This window comes from Amblyraja radiata, chromosome 3 (assembly GCF_010909765.2).
Source record: "Amblyraja radiata isolate CabotCenter1 chromosome 3, sAmbRad1.1.pri, whole genome shotgun sequence".
Lineage (NCBI taxonomy): Eukaryota > Metazoa > Chordata > Chondrichthyes > Rajiformes > Rajidae > Amblyraja > Amblyraja radiata.
In genome coordinates this window covers 111,364,469-111,381,280 of record NC_045958.1, presented here as the reverse complement: position 1 = coordinate 111,381,280, position 16,812 = coordinate 111,364,469, and the positions used below count along the sequence as shown (strand labels likewise).

General features: G+C 46.0%; 1 protein-coding gene across 1 annotated transcript in view; it reads left to right on the top strand.

The window, feature by feature from the left end:
* The first annotated feature begins 1,070 nt into the window (after positions 1-1,070).
* Positions 1,071-16,812, top strand: part of thbs4 (thrombospondin 4) — a 106,443-nt gene continuing 90,701 nt past the window's right edge. Inside the window, exons 1-3 of the mRNA XM_033018587.1 lie at positions 1,071-1,229; positions 1,338-1,458; positions 11,076-11,282. Coding sequence (XP_032874478.1) covers positions 1,374-1,458; positions 11,076-11,282 — 292 coding nt within the window. The 5' untranslated portion in view covers positions 1,071-1,229; positions 1,338-1,373. The remainder of the gene's footprint in view (positions 1,230-1,337; positions 1,459-11,075; positions 11,283-16,812) is intronic.

Here is a 16,812-nt window from a genome sequence, read left to right as displayed (position 1 = left end):
CATCTCCAAGGACCTTAAATGGGGGGCTACCATCGACTCCACAGTCAAAAAGGCACAACAGAGGATGTACTTCCTACAGCAGCTGAGGAAGCACAATCTGCCACAGGCAATGATGGTCCAATTCTATACGGCCATCGTAGAGTCTGTCCTCACCTTCTCCATCATGGTCTGGTTTGGCTCAGCCACCAAGCACGACACCTGGAGGCTGCAGCGAATCGCCCGATCAGGTGAGAAGGTTATTGGCTGCAACCTTCCCTCCATTGACGAACTGTACACTGCAACGGCCAGGAAGCGAGCGGGCAAGATCATCTCTGACCCCTCTCACCCTGGCCACAAACTCTTGGAATCACTTCCCTGTGGAAGGCGACTCCGGATTGTCAAAGCTGCCACAGCCAGACATAAAAACAGTTTTTATCCACGAGTAGTTGCTCTACTCAACAGCAAAAAACCTATAACCTCCCTTTGATCTGGTATTTTGTTGATTCACATGCCAAGACAAGTCAAGTTTATTTGTCACATATACATACGAGATGTGCAGTGAAATGAAAGTGGCATGATCAATGGTGTTTTATCAAGAATGTCACCGCCATTCATTGTGATCATGGCTGATCGTCCCCTATCAATAACCCAGGCCTGCCTTCTCCCCATATCCCTTGACTCCACTAGCCCCTAGAGCTCTATCTAACTCTCTTAAATACATCCAGTGATTTGGCCTCCACTGCCCTCTGTGGCAGGGAATTCCATAAATTCACAACTCTCTGGGTGAAAACGTTTTTTCTCACCTCAGTCTTAAATGACCTCCCCTTTATTCTAAGACTATGGCCCCTGGTTCTGGACTAGCCCAACATTGGGAACATTTTTCCTGAATCAAGCTTGTCCAGTCCTTTTATAATTGTATATGTTTCAATAATAGTCCCCCCCATCCTTCTAAACTCCAGTGAATACAAGCCTACTGTGTTTACATATTCTTTTTTCTGTTGTGCTGCTGTAAGTAAGAATTTAATTGTTCTATCTGGGACATACGACAATAGTATTAGCACTCTTGACTCTTAGCGGCCGTGAGAGGTTAGTTATGTCTACAGTGTGAGAAGTCAAGCAAACCTGGGCACATATGGAGCAAGTTTTCGTCGTCACGCTGTCTCAGTGTGAGGCGAGCGTTCGGGAGAGTTAAAAAGGAAAGTCGCTCAGGAACCCTGCACATTCCTGCAACAGGGTCTCGATCACATCAGGTGGGTGAGGGCAAAGTGCCAGCATGTCCGGATGAGATCAGCCGTCTCTCCAACGCCTTCAGACCGAAGAGGACACACTTCTGCTGAAAACTTTTTTTTTAAAGTTAGCTTACTCGAGTTCATTGGAAAACCAGATCCGAAGAGATGAAGTGGAGTTTTGTGCTATTGTTTCTCCGGCTTCTCCTGGACGAGTCAGCTGGCAGTTCCTCAACGGACGCAGAACCAGAAAGTGAGTATGTGTGTGTTGTAAATCGACACTCGAGAATTTCAGAGTTGTAGAAACAAAGAACGGCAGATGCTGGTTTATTTAAACCAAAGACAGACACAAAGTGCTGCAGTAACTCAGCGGCTCAGGCAGCATGTCTGGAGAAAAAGAATAGATGACAATTCGGGTCGCGACCCTTCTTCAGACTTTGACTTTAATCCCAGTTATAAGTTATTTAGCATCATTTATTCAATTTTGTGCTCTGGGACGTTTCAATGCCTCGTGAAAGGCGTCGTGTAAATCTAAGTTGTTGCTGATGACTTTTTTTCACACTAGTTTTCATGAATACATGTATAAATGTAAAAAATAATTCACCTGGTTTATCAGGATTCAATTGCTTGCCCGTGGAAATAATGTGACTTTAATTAAAAACATACTTATATGGGCATTGTAGAAAGCGTCTACTCTAACTCCTAGGTATAGACATGTTTCCCAGAGTCTGGCTTCTGTGATGTGTTTTACTTAAACTAAAATGCTACAAACCATTGAAATTGCTTCGTTCTTTTCAAAATAATAAGAAAGTAAACTTTCCAACTCAGACGTTCCCGGGGGCACCTTCAGTCCTGAGTTCTGACCCGCAACAAACTCATTTAGTTATCAAACAAATAGACACAAGAATGGTCTCGACCCGAAACATCACCCATTCATTCCTTCACGCCAGAGATCCTGCCTGTCCTGCCGAGTTACTCCAACATTATTTTCTCATTTATCTTCGGTGTGAACCAGCATCTGCACTTCTTTCCTACACAAAAAGTAGACACACAAGGGGAGAGGGAATGGGAGACCTTTCGGGTCGAGATCCTTCTTCAGCCGAGTGCTGGAGTGACTCGGCGGGACTGGCAGCACCTCTGGAGGACATGGACAGGCGAAGAAGCCGGTCGCGGCCCTTCTTCAGCAGAACTCTCACCTATCCATAATCTCCAGAGATGCTGCATGTCCTGGGACACACGTGTAAAGCAGCAACTACAGGTTAACAGTCAAAAGAGTATTTTATCCTCAAATGTCCCGAAACGGAACAATGCCATTCTCATTTGCAAAAATATGTAGACATAGAACTCTGTAAAACCAGTAATAAATAACAACAACGTTCAGTGTGGGGGTGTGTGGGTGTGTGTGTGTGTGTGTGTGTGTGTGTGTGTGTGTGTGTGTGCGTGTGTGCGTGCGTGTGTGTGTGTGTGTGTGTGTGTGTGTGTGTGTGTGTAAGAAGGAACTGCAGATGCTGGTTTACACCCAAGACCGACTCAAAAGGCTGGCGTTTACTCAGCGGGTCAGGCAGCATCTCTGGAGTGAAGAAATAAGTGATGATTCGAGTCCAGCAAGACCCTTTATCATTATAAACAGACAGATAAACAGACAATAATAGTTCCTTGGTTCTTTATTTCTCCTCTGGTAAGGTGTACCTTTGTTCTGCTTGAAGCCGTGTGCATCTGATATTTCTCTCACGAGAAAACCATCTGTTTAATGTTAAAGTGTTGTGTTTTAGTTTTGATTGTTTAGAGATACTCCACCTGAACAGTCTTTGTCTCTCTTAACATATTTTTCTTGAGAATGTCCAATCGAATCTATGTTATATGAATGAGCTGGTTAATAGTATGATTTAAAAAAACAGTTCGTCTGCCGTCGGAATTAAAAATGCAACAATGTGGTTTTGCTTGGAGATCTCAGCGATGCGCTGAGATCTCCAAGCAAAACCACATTGTTGCATTTTTAATTCCGAACTGTTTTTTTTTTAGATTAAAGTCCGGGTTGCGTTGGAACTCAGCGCCAGAGAGCAAGTTAGCAGCTGTTTTGCTTCATCCGTCTCTGCTAACCGGCTACCCAGTGAAATCACCTTCAAGTATTTCAGTTTCATGCAACCAAACACTTGGTGGCTAAGGAAACAATCAGCCAGATTGTAGTGTTATTAAAATAGCGGAAACAGCAAACAGTAGTTGTTCTTGCCATAATAACGTGTTTCATTGCGCGGAGGCGCAGCGGTAGAGTTGCTGCCTCAAAGCGCCAGAGACCCGGGGTTCCACCCTGACTGACCTCGGGTGCTATCTGTGAGGAGTTTGCACGTTCTCCAAGTGACCTCGTGGGTTTCCTCCGGGTGCTCAGGGTTCCTCCCACATCCCCAAGGTGTGCAGGGGTTTCGTAAGTTAATTGGCACTCTGTAAAATGCCCCTGGTGTGTAGGGAGTGGATGGAACTCATGTGAATGGGTGATCGTTGGACGGCATGAACTCGGTGAGATGACGGGCCTGTTTCCAGCTTGCATCTCTGAACTGAACTGAACTGAACTATGTTCCTGGCAACTCTATGATCTTTCCAATGATGTGAGTTATGGAATGATGGAACGATGAAAGGCCTGGATAGAGTGGACGTGGACAGAATGTTTCCACTAGTGGGAGAGTCTAGGACCAGTGGGAGAGTCTAGGACCAGAGGGCAAACCCCCAGAATAAAAGGAGGTACCTTTAGAATGAAAATGAGGAGGATTTTTTTTTAGTCAGAAGGTAGTGAATCTGTGGAATTCATTGCCGCAGACGGAGGCGGAGGCCAAGTCTTTCCTAATCTGAGGAAAGACATTCTTGCCATAGAGGGAGTACAGAGAAGGTTGACCAGACTGATTCCTGGCATGGCAGGACTTTCATATGAAGAAAGACTGGATAGACTCGGCTTGTACTCGCTAGAATTTAGAAGAGTGAGGGGGGATCTTATAGAAACGTACAAAATTATTAAGGGGTTGGACAGGCTAGATGCAGGAAGATTGTTCCCGATGTTGGGGAAGTCCAGAACAAGGGGTCACAGTTTAAGGATAAGGGGGATGTCTTTTAAGACCGAGATGAGAAAATCATTTTTTACACAGAGAGTGGTGAATCTGTGGAATTCTCTGCCATAGAAGGTAGTTGAGGCCAGTTCATTGGCTATATTTAAGAGGGAGTTAGATTTGGCCCTTGTGGCCAAAGGGATCAGGTGGTATGGAGAGAAGGCTACTGCTCACAGGATACTGAGTTGGATGATCAGCCATGATCATATTGAATGGCGGTGCAGGTTCGAGGGGCCGAATGGCCTACTCCTGCACCTATTTTCTATGTTTCTATCTATGTTTCTAAGTCAATGGGATTTAGGTTCTTGATTGGTACAAGTGTCAAAGGTTGTGGGGAGAAGCGATGCGCTGAGATCTCCAAGCAAAACCACATTGTTGCATTTTTAATTCCGAACTGTTTTTTTTAGATTAAAGTCCGGGTTGCGTTGGAACTCAGCGCCAGAGAGCAAGTTACCAGCTGTTTTGCTTCATCCATCTCTGCTAACCGGCTACCCAGTGAAATCACCTTCAAGTATTTCAGTTTCATGCAACCAAACACTTGGTGGATAAGGAAACAATCAGCCAGATTGTAGTGTTATTAAAATAGCGCAAACAGTAGTTGTTCTTGCCATAATAACGTGTTTCATTGCGCGGAGGCGCAGCGGTAGAGTTGCTGCCTCAAAGCGCCAGAGACCCGGGTTCCATCCTGACTGACCTCGGGTGCTATCTGTGAGGAGTTTGCACGTTCTCCAAGTGACCTCGTGGGCTTCCTCCGGGTGCTCAGGGTTCCTCCCACATCCCCAAGGTGTGCAGGGGTTTCGTAAGTTAATTGGCACTCTGTAAAATGCCCCTGGTGTGTAGGGAGTGGATGGAACTCATGTGAATGGGTGATCGTTGGACGGCATGAACTCGGTGAGATGACGGGCCTGTTTCCAGCTTGCATCTCTGAACTGAACTGAACTATGTTCCTGGCAACTCTATGATCTTTCCAATGATGTGAGTTATGGAATGATGGAACGATGAAAGGCCTGGATAGAGTGGACGTGGACAGAATGTTTCCACTAGTGGGAGAGTCTAGGACCAGTGGGAGAGTCTAGGACCAGAGGGCAAACCCCCAGAATAAAAGGAGGTACCTTTAGAATGAAAATGAGGAGGATTTTTTTTTAGTCAGAAGGTAGTGAATCTGTGGAATTCATTGCCGCAGACGGAGGCGGAGGCCAAGTCTTTCCTAATCTGAGGAAAGACATTCTTGCCATAGAGGGAGTACAGAGAAGGTTGACCAGACTGATTCCTGGCATGGCAGGACTTTCATATGAAGAAAGACTGGATAGACTCGGCTTGTACTCGCTAGAATTTAGAAGAGTGAGGGGGGATCTTATAGAAACGTACAAAATTATTAAGGGGTTGGACAGGCTAGATGCAGGAAGATTGTTCCCGATGTTGGGGAAGTCCAGAACAAGGGGTCACAGTTTAAGGATAAGGGGGATGTCTTTTAAGACCGAGATGAGAAAATCATTTTTTACACAGAGAGTGGTGAATCTGTGGAATTCTCTGCCATAGAAGGTAGTTGAGGCCAGTTCATTGGCTATATTTAAGAGGGAGTTAGATTTGGCCCTTGTGGCCAAAGGGATCAGGTGGTATGGAGAGAAGGCTACTGCTCACAGGATACTGAGTTGGATGATCAGCCATGATCATATTGAATGGCGGTGCAGGTTCGAGGGGCCGAATGGCCTACTCCTGCACCTATTTTCTATGTTTCTATCTATGTTTCTAAGTCAATGGGATTTAGGTTCTTGATTGGTACAAGTGTCAAAGGTTGTGGGGAGAAGCGATGCGCTGAGATCTCCAAGCAAAACCACATTGTTGCATTTTTAATTCCGAACTGTTTTTTTTAGATTAAAGTCCGGGTTGCGTTGGAACTCAGCGCCAGAGAGCAAGTTACCAGCTGTTTTGCTTCATCCATCTCTGCTAACCGGCTACCCAGTGAAATCACCTTCAAGTATTTCAGTTTCATGCAACCAAACACTTGGTGGATAAGGAAACAATCAGCCAGATTGTAGTGTTATTAAAATAGCGCAAACAGTAGTTGTTCTTGCCATAATAACGTGTTTCATTGCGCGGAGGCGCAGCGGTAGAGTTGCTGCCTCAAAGCGCCAGAGACCCGGGTTCCATCCTGACTGACCTCGGGTGCTATCTGTGAGGAGTTTGCACGTTCTCCAAGTGACCTCGTGGGCTTCCTCCGGGTGCTCAGGGTTCCTCCCACATCCCCAAGGTGTGCAGGGGTTTCGTAAGTTAATTGGCACTCTGTAAAATGCCCCTGGTGTGTAGGGAGTGGATGGAACTCATGTGAATGGGTGATCGTTGGACGGCATGAACTCGGTGAGATGACGGGCCTGTTTCCAGCTTGCATCTCTGAACTGAACTGAACTGAACTATGTTCCTGGCAACTCTATGATCTTTCCAATGATGTGAGTTATGGAATGATGGAACGATGAAAGGCCTGGATAGAGTGGACGTGGACAGAATGTTTCCACTAGTGGGAGAGTCTAGGACCAGTGGGAGAGTCTAGGACCAGAGGGCAAACCCCCAGAATAAAAGGAGGTACCTTTAGAATGAAAATGAGGAGGATTTTTTTTTAGTCAGAAGGTAGTGAATCTGTGGAATTCATTGCCGCAGACGGAGTTGGAGGCCAAGTCTTTCCTAATCTGAGGAAAGACATTCTTGCCATAGAGGGAGTACAGAGAAGGTTCACCAGACTGATTCCTGGCATGGCAGGACTTTCATATGAAGAAAGACTGGATAGACTCGGCTTGTACTCGCTAGAATTTAGAAGAGTGAGGGGGGATCTTATAGAAACGTACAAAATTCTTAAGGGGTTGGACAGGCTAGATGCAGGAAGATTGTTCCCGATGTTGGGGAAGTCCAGAACAAGGGGTCACAGTTTAAGGATAAGGGGGATGTCTTTTAGGACCGAGATGAGAAAATCATTTTTTACACAGAGAGTGGTGAATCTGTGGAATTCTCTGCCATAGAAGGTAGTTGAGGCCAGTTCATTGGCTATATTTAAGAGGGAGTTAGATTTGGCCCTTGTGGCCAAAGGGATCAGGGGGTATGGAGAGAAGGCTACTGCTCACAGGATACTGAGTTGGATGATCAGCCATGATCATATTGAATGGCGGTGCAGGCACAAAGGTCCGAATGGCCTACTCCTGCACCTATTTTCTATGTTTCTATCTATGTTTCTAAGTCAATGGGATTTAGGTTCTTGATTGGTACAAGTGTCAAAGGTTGTGGGGAGAAGCAGGAGAATGGGGTTGAGAGGGAAAATACATCACAGTCATACAGGTCAGAAACAGGCTCTTTGTCCCAACTTGTCCACGCCACCAATCAGCCAAGATTGAATAGCAGAGAAGACTCAATGTCAAATGGTCTAATTCTGCTTCTATGTCTTATGGCCTTATGGAATGGGGAAAAGTTGGAAAGAGACTGAATTATTTTGGAAAGTCTGTATTATTTCCGAAGGGAATCCAAGTAGACTGAATCCTCTGTTGTGATATTAATTAGAGCTATTATGATCAAAACTCAGGAGACTGACTACCTGTAATGGGTATCACTCACTCCTGGTAGAGAGAAGGGACATCTGATCTCGGGTAGGCTTTTCTTCAGTAGTCTCTTGCCCAGAGTAGGTGAATCGAGGACTAGAGGACATGGGTTTATTAAGGTGAAGGGGAAAAAATTTAATAGGAACCTGAGGGGTAACTTTTTCACACAAAGTGTGGTGGGTGTATGGAACGGGCTGCCAGAGGAGGTAATTGAGGCAGGGACAGTCCCAACGTTTAAGAAACATTTAAACAGGTACATGGGTAGGACCAGGTTTGGAGGGATATGGACCAAACGCAGGCAGGTGGGACTAGTGTAGATGGGACATGTTCGCCAGTGTGGGCAAGTTGGTCTGAAGGGTCTATCACTCTATGAGTAACAGTCTGAAGAAGGGTCTCGACCCGAAACGTCGCCTATTCCTTTGCTCCATCGATGCTGCCTCACCCAATGAGTTTCTCCTGCATTTGTGTCTACCTATGACTGTGAGCAGTCTGTTTTTGGGGAAATTACTAAAGTAGTACAGCGTTGTTCAAATGGGACATGTTTTAGGTGGCTGGGAAGTTGGAATAACATGCTGACTGAATCTTCAGGAGTGTAGGAATTGAACTCGAAGGAGTAAGAAATCTTGATGAAGTGAAAACCATAAAATCTCTCATTTAAAAGGACGGAGTGAATTTTACAACACTTATTCCCCCTGTGGTGTCCAATTTCACTGACTAAGGAGAATGTCCACGATGCACAGATGTACACATATGGAATGCATAAGGCGTTCGTCTCAGCTCCACTCAACAGGAAATTAAGGACTAATCTGGTTAATTTCCAAATAGGTATCAGTAGGCAGAGCGAATTCCCAGTCAGTATTAGATCATAATCATAAGACATAGAAGCGGAGTTAAGTCATTCGGCCCATCAGGTCTGCTCTGCCATTTGATCATGCCATGTCTATTTTCCCCTTTTAATCCCATTCTCCTGCCTTCTCCCCTAATCTCTGACACCCTTACTAATCAAGAACGTATCAATCTCCACTTTAAAAATATCCATTGACTTGGCCCCCACAACCATCTGCGTTGATGAATTCCACAGATTCACCACCCTAAACAAACTCCTTATCTCCATTCTAAAGGTACGTCCTTTTATTCTGAGGCTGTGCCCTCTGGTCCTAGACTCTCCCACTAGTGGAAACATTCTCTCCACATCCACTCTATCCAGGCCTCTCGCAATTCGGTAAGTTTCTATGAGGCTCCCCCCCCCCCCCCACTCAGTGAGTGCAGGCTCAGCTCCATCAAACGCTCATCATATGTTAACCCAATCGTTCCTGTAGATGGTTTGCTGTGACTCTGACTGAATAATGGTTGGATCACCCCCCGACCCCCCTCCACCAGTTCCCCATTTGTTCGTCCAATAATAATGCAACTGTATTAGATTCAACCCATCTAACCACACACACAATGTGCTTCAAAGAGATAGCCTCTCCCTTCAACACGGTTGCCTCATCTTCATGACAGCAGTTCTGCTCATCCCAACTATTAATGTCACTGCTCACCGGCATTTCAGCAGAAGCAGCAGCAAGCATCCCAATTGACAAATCTCTGTAGATAGACACAAAATGCTGGAGTAACTCAACGGGTCAGACAGTATGACAGAGACCCTTCTTCGGACTTCAGACTCTCGACCCGAAACGTCACCCATTCCTTCTCTCCAGAGATGCTGCCTGACCCGCTGAGTTACTCCAGCATTTTGTGTCTATCTTCGGTGTAAGCCAGCAACTGCAGTTCCATCTTACACATAAAGCCACGTTATCCTGGCCAAGCTAAGTTGTTGGTGCCTTCTTTACCACTTAAAATTAACTGCTTAATTTATAACAAACTTTATACGTTTAAAAAAGAACTGCAGATGCTGGTAAAAATCGAAGGTAGACACAAAATGCTGGAGAAACTCATCAGGTGAGTTTGGGGTACTGATTGGGGATGATCAGCCATGATCACATTGAATGGCGGTACTGGCTCGAAGGGCCGAATGTCCTCCTCCTGCACCTATTGTCTATTGAGGCAGAAGGAACTGACGACGTTTCAGGTCGAGACCCTTCTTAATATATAGGAAGGAACCGCGGATGCTTGGGTCTATGATGAATTTATATTGAATTCTTAATCTTGTCCATAATTGCTCTATTGCATAAATATGCCCTTTCTCAGCTAACTTTGCTGGACACATCTTGTTGCGGGGGGAGTGGGGGGGGGGGGGGGGGGGGGGGGGGTTGTTGGTGCCTTCACTAAAAAGGTTAGCAGGTGGATTCAAATCAGTCAGGCAAGCGAGTGAGACCCAAATGAATCCACTAGATGTAAAAGTTGATGCAGATGTGGAGGTTGGAGCAAACAGGCCCAGTGGGCAAAACAGGATATGTTGAAGAGACAAGGAACTGCTGCTGCTGCTGCTGCTGGAACCTTGAGCATTACACAAAGTGCTGGAGGAACTCAGCGGGTCAGGCAGCATCTGCGGAAGGAACTGGCAGGAGACATTTCGGGTCAGGACTCTTCTTCGGGAAATGTGGAAGGTCCGATAGGCTAAGCCATACTTTCTTCTGCAGATACAACTCAGAAACAGGCCCTTGAGTCCACTGAGTCCGCGCCGACCAGCGATCCCCGCACACTAACACTATCCTACACACACTAGGGACAATTTACAATTTCAACCAAGCCGATTAACCTACAATCCTGTACGTCTTTGGAGCATGGGAGAAAACCGAAGCACCCGAAGAAAACTCACGCAGGTCACGGGGAGAACGTGCAAACTCCGTACAGACAGCACCCGTGGTCAGGATCAAACCTCAGATTCCTATTAAATCTTTCCCCCCTCACCTTAAACCTATGTCCTCTGGTGTAGTTTAGTTTAGTTTAGAGATACAGCACGGAAACAGGCCATTCGGCACCGACCAGCGATCCCCGCACACTAACACTATCCTACACCCACTAGGGACAATTTTTACATTTACCAATTAACATACAAACCTACTGGTTCTCGATTCCACTGCTCTGGGCAGGAGACTGTGCGTCTACCTGATCTCACACACAGTGTATGTGATGGAGTGGGAGAGGGATTGGGGGCGAAACTGAGAAAGAGATATTTTTGCTATTCACAAGAAGAGCTATTGACGTTCAATCTTATTAATTTTTCTTTTCTTTTTGAATTTCTCTTGCAGTTCTTGACCTCCTCTCCCTCTCGGAGCACAGAAGTTATGTGGACCTACTCCAACAAGCGCTCACCGATACTCCAGCAGTCAATGATATTTATATCGTGTCAACGTTAAAAGTACGACCAAAAACCCTCGCCGTCGTTTTCGGACTTTATTCCACACGGAGCAGCGTTAGATACTTTGAATTTTCAGTTTTGGGTCGGCTGAATAAAGGTAAAAAAAACATATTCTGCCGTATAAAACCAAAAAGTGTTTCTGTAGGATATGGCCATTGTAGATAAACTGGTGAGTATTGGTGATCACTGATTACCCTTGAAAGGGTGGCATTCATCTTCATCTTGCATCAATTTTGGGACGACAGATGGCACAATGGGCTAAGTGTTCGGCTGGCAACCGGAAGGTAGCCGGTTCGAATCCCGCTTGGAGTGCATACTGTCGTTGTGTCCTTGGGCAAGACACTTCACCCACATTTGCCTGTGTGTGAATGTGTGTGAGTGATTGGTGGTGGTCGGAGGGGCCGTAGGCGCAGATTGGCAGCCACGCTTCCGTCAGTCTGCCCCAGGGCAGCTGTGGCTACAGAAGTAGCTTACCACCACCGAGTGTGACTGAGGAGTGAATGAATAATGCGATGTAAAGCGCCTTGAGTATTAGAAAGGCGCTATATAAATCCCATCCATTATTATTATTATTATCAATTTGGTGGCCACTGGGCCAGTGAAGGTGCACTCATTCCACTCTGACGGACAGCAATGAGTAATATGTATTTATCTCTCATTCATACTCTCGTCCAGTTACAAGTTTAAATTATTGTCACATGTACCGAGGTACAGTTTTGTCAGTCAGTGGAAAGACAAAACATGATTACAATCGAGCTATTCACAGCGTACGGATACATGACGAGGGAATAATATTCACACCCTCACACAAACTCTCTCTCAGTCACACTTGTTCACACTCACATTCACATTCTCTCTCATTCACCCTCACCAACTCTAATTCACACACACACTCTCTCATTCACTCTCTCTCTCACGCTCTCTCACTCATTCACACTCTCACTCCTCTCTCTCAATCTCTTTCTCACTCTGTCTCATGCTCACACTTGCTCATTCATGTGCTCTCTCTCTCTCTCTCTCTCTCTCTCTCTCTCTCTCTCTCTCTCTCTCTCTCTCTCTCTCCTCTCTCTCTCTCTCTCTCTCTCTCTCATCTCTCTCTCTCCTCTTCTCTCGTCTCTCATCTCGCTCTCTCGTCGCTATCTCTCTCTCTCTCTCTCTCTCTCTCTCTCTCTCTCTCTCTCTCTCTCTCTCTCTCTCTCTCTCTCTCTCTCTCTCTCTCTCTCTAGTATACAAGTATACAGTGCGTGGATAGATATGTCCCTGTACATAAACTCGCAATAGACCTATAGCCCTTTATTGATTGCTACATGTTCTTGCAGCTGTAAGCAGTACAACAGAATAGCAAGTTTAGCAATTCAATATTAATTTCTTAGTGTCAGTTAATGTCAATTAGTGTGTGCGTGCATATGTGCATATTGGTCATTCACCGTCTCTCAGGTTATGGCATGCTGTTACGTATTGTGCACCAAGATGTGCCGTATTTCCTTCACCAAGGATTATTCTTAGTTTCGATGTATCATCTAGTTCTTTAAAATCAGGGGTTGCCAGACTGAGTTTGTCAAAGTATGTTTTCCTTGTTTTGTCAATTTTTTTGCATTTTAGGAAGAAGTGCATCTCTCTCTCTCTCTCCCCCTCTCCCCTTCTCTCCCTCTCTCCCTCTCCCTTGAGGAAGGATGTGCTGGCTTTGAAAGGGGGGCCTGAATGATCCCGGGGATTGTTGGGTTAATGAATGACCAGTATTTGAAAACACCGGGTCTGTACTCGCTGGTGTTTAGAAGGATGAATGGTGATCTCATTGAAACCTATTGAATAATGAAAGGCCTGGATAGAATGAACGTGGAAAAGATATTTCTAATAATGGGAGAGCCTAGAACCAGAGGGCCCATCCTCAGAATAAAAGGACGTACCTTTAAACTAGAGATGAGGAGGAATTTCTTTAGCCAGAAGGTGATGAATCTGTGGAATTAATTGCTGCAGATGGCTGTGGGGCCCACATCATTGGGTGTTTTTAAGGCAGGGATTGTCTAGGTTCTTGGTTAGGAAGGGTGTTGAAGGTTACAGAGAGAAAGCAGGAGAATGGGGTAGAGAAGGAAAAATAGATCATCCATTAATGAAAGGCAGAATAGACTCGATGCGACTTGGAGTGAGGGAGTGCAGCTTAGGTTCACAAAGTTAATTCCCGGGATGGCGGGACTGTCATATGTTTAAAGAATGGAGCGACTGGGCTTGTATACACTTGAATTTAGAAGGGTGAGAGGAGATCTCATTGAAACGCATAAGATTATTAAGGGATTGGACAAGCTAGAGGCAGGAAACATTTTCCCGATGTTGCGGGAGTCCAGAACCAGGGGCCACAGATTAAGAATAAGGGGTAAGCCATTTAGAACGGAGACGAGGAAACACTTTTTCACACAGAGAGTGGTGAGGGCGGCGGAGGCAGGTTCTCTGGATGCTTTCAAGAGAGAGTTAGATAGAGCTCTTAAAGATAGCGGAGTCAAGGGATATGGGGAGAAGGCAGGAACAGGGTACTGATTGGGGATGATCAGCCATGATCACAGCGAATGGCGGTGCTGGCTTGAAGGACCGAATGGCCTACTCCTGCACCTATTGTCTATTGTCTGTTGTCTATTGATGGGCCGAATGACCTAATTCTGCACCTGTGTCTTGCGTGAACTCTCCCATACGTAAACAGTTCTGTACTCGGCCCCCGAGTGCGAACAAGGCAGTTTGTAATTTCCACAACACTGTACGATCAGTGAAGATTACATCGGAATCAAGCCGGCAATGGCGGCGGTGATTACCCAGAAGGCCGTGCCCGACAGAAAGTGCCCTGGATGCGGCTGAGACAGTTAATGCTCTCACTCACTGATTTCAGGATGGGGATGGGGATGGCGATTCCAACTTGCGTAATAACTGATGCCCGCAATGGTTCACGGAACATAACCCCTTATGCAAGTCGGGGGATGCCTGCATTAACACCTTTGGCTTGTAAGCTACAGTACCCAAGTGAGATGTGTTCTGTTTTTCTTCCAATTTACATTTGGTCTTTCTGCGGCAACGGAGAAGGCCAAGGGCAGACAGGATGGTGCGGGAGTGGGAAGGAGAGTTGAAATGATATGTATTTGGATATATAAGATGGTCAAGGCGGTGGCCATGGTCATTTGGGACTCGCCACTTTGTTCGTCTTAGTTTAGTATTAGAGATACAGCACGGAAACAGGCCCTTCGTCCCATCGAGTCCGCGCCGACCAGCTATCCCCGCACACTAACACCATCGCACACCCACTAGGGGCAACTCACACTCATTCCAAGCCAATTAACCAACTAACCTGTACATCTTTGGAGCGCGGGAGGAAACCGGAGCACCCGGAGAAAACCCACGCAAGTCACGGGCAGAACGTGCAAACTCCGTACAGACAGCACCCGTAGTCAGGATCGGACCCAGGTTGCTGGCGCTGTGAGGCATATTGTTGAAGCATGTGAAAATAATTGTACCTATTTTAATGAACTGTAGAACTTTTCTGAGTCTGAAGAAAGGTCTCGACCCGAAATATTTTCTGTCTATTTCCCTCCATTGCTGCCTAGTCCCTTGAGTTACTCCAGCGCACTTTGTTATTTTTCCTCAAGATTCCAGCATCTGCAGTTTCTTGTATCTCCAGCTTGTTTTTACCTTTGGGTTGAGGTTCTCTGCCAGCAGAGACGATGAGCTCTCACAGACTGCTCCCAATCCGGGCAGTATTTGTGAGTGGGGAGGATGTTAGGCAGAAACAAGGAACTGCAGGTGCTGGTTTCCTCCCCCAAAAAAATGACACAAAATGCCGGAGTAACTCAGTAGATCAGGCAGTATCTCTGGAGGATAGGCACAAAACGCTGGAGTAACTCAACGGGCCAGGCAGCATCTGTGGAGGAAAGAAATAGATTACATTTCAGGTCAAGGCCCTGCCTCAGACTGAGAGTCAGGGGGGATAGGAACTAGTGGTATGAAAAGGTTCAGAACAAATCAGAGCCGGCAGCGATGGCCAAGGAGCCCACAATGGTCCATTGTTGGCTGGGGGGGAGGGGGGGGGGGGGGGAGAGAGGGAATGCAAGTGTTACTTGAAATTAGATAAATTAATATTCATACCACCGGGTTGAATAAGGATCTGAAGAAGGGTCTCAACCCAAAACGTCACCCATTCCTTCTCTCCAGAGATGCTGCCTGTCCCGCTGAGTAACTCCAGCACTTTGTGTCTATCCACTGGGTTGTAAGGTGCCCAAGCGCAATGTGATGTGCTGTTCCTCCAAGTTGCGTCTCCGGAGAACATGGTTAGAATAGAATAGAATAGAATAGAATATTCCTTTAATAATCCTTTTCAGGAAATTATTTGCCACGACAGCTTCAAGACAAACATAACATAACACCACGCTTTCATACATAACAAGTTAAAATACGTTAAAATACAAGTTAAAATACAATTAATTTAAAAAAAGTGCAGTTATTTGTGCTCATTAAAAAGTCTTATTGCAGCTGGTAAACAGGACTTCCTGTATCTCTCCGTTTTGCACATTGGTGCAATCAGCCTCTTGCTGAAGATACTGCTCTTGATCACCTTCAGGGCATGGAGTGGGTGAGTGGGGTTTGTCATTATGGAACCAAGTTTATTTAAAGTTCTGGCCTCTGCCACCTGCTGGACCGTTCGTTGCTCAGCCCCGACCACTGAGCCGGCCTTCCTAATTAGTTTGTCCAATCTGTTTTTATCCGCTATACGGGCGCCATCTCCCCAACAGGCCACAGCAAAGAACAGAGCACTGGCCACCACTGAATGGTAGACACTGCACAGTAGGGGTTGGCAGATATTAAAAGACCTCAGCCTCCTTAAAAAATACAGTCGGCTTTGGCCCCTCCTGTACACCGCCTCCATATGACACTTCCAGTTCAGCTCACTGTCAAGCTGCACCCCAAGGTACCTGTGATTAGCAACCACCTCCACCTCAGTGCCCTTAATGTTGATCGGCGTTGCTTGAGTCCTCCTCCTCCCCCTCCTAAAGTCCACCACTATCTCCTTTGTTTTTTTGGTGTTGAGATGGAGATTATTGTGTGCGCTCCACTCCACAAAGTTACTTATAATGTCTCTGTATTCCTCCTCATTGCCCCCTTTAATGAGGCCGACAACAGCTGTATCATCCGAATACTTCTGCAAAAAGCAGTTGTTGGTGTTCCATTGGAGATCCGCTGTGTAGATGGTAAACAGGAACGGAGCCAGCACAGTTCCTTGTGGAGCCCCTGTGCTGCTCAAGATGGTGCCCGAGACACTGTTCTGTAGGCGCACGTACTGTGGTCTGAGGGAAAGGTAATCCAAACACCACAGTACCAGTGATGGATCCACTTTCATCTTCTCCATCTTCTCCCCTAGCAGTCGGGGCTGAATAGTGTTGAAGGCGCTTGAAAAGTCAAAAAAAGTAATCCTTACAGATGCATCAGCAGTGTCCAAATGTGTGTACACCCTCTGCAGCATGTAAATGAGGGCATCATCGACACTGATGTTAGGCTGATACGCAAACTGCAAAGGATCCATGTGATTTGACACACTAGTCCTGATGTAGGAAAGGACAAGTCTCTCAAATGTCTTCATTATATGTGAAGTGAGC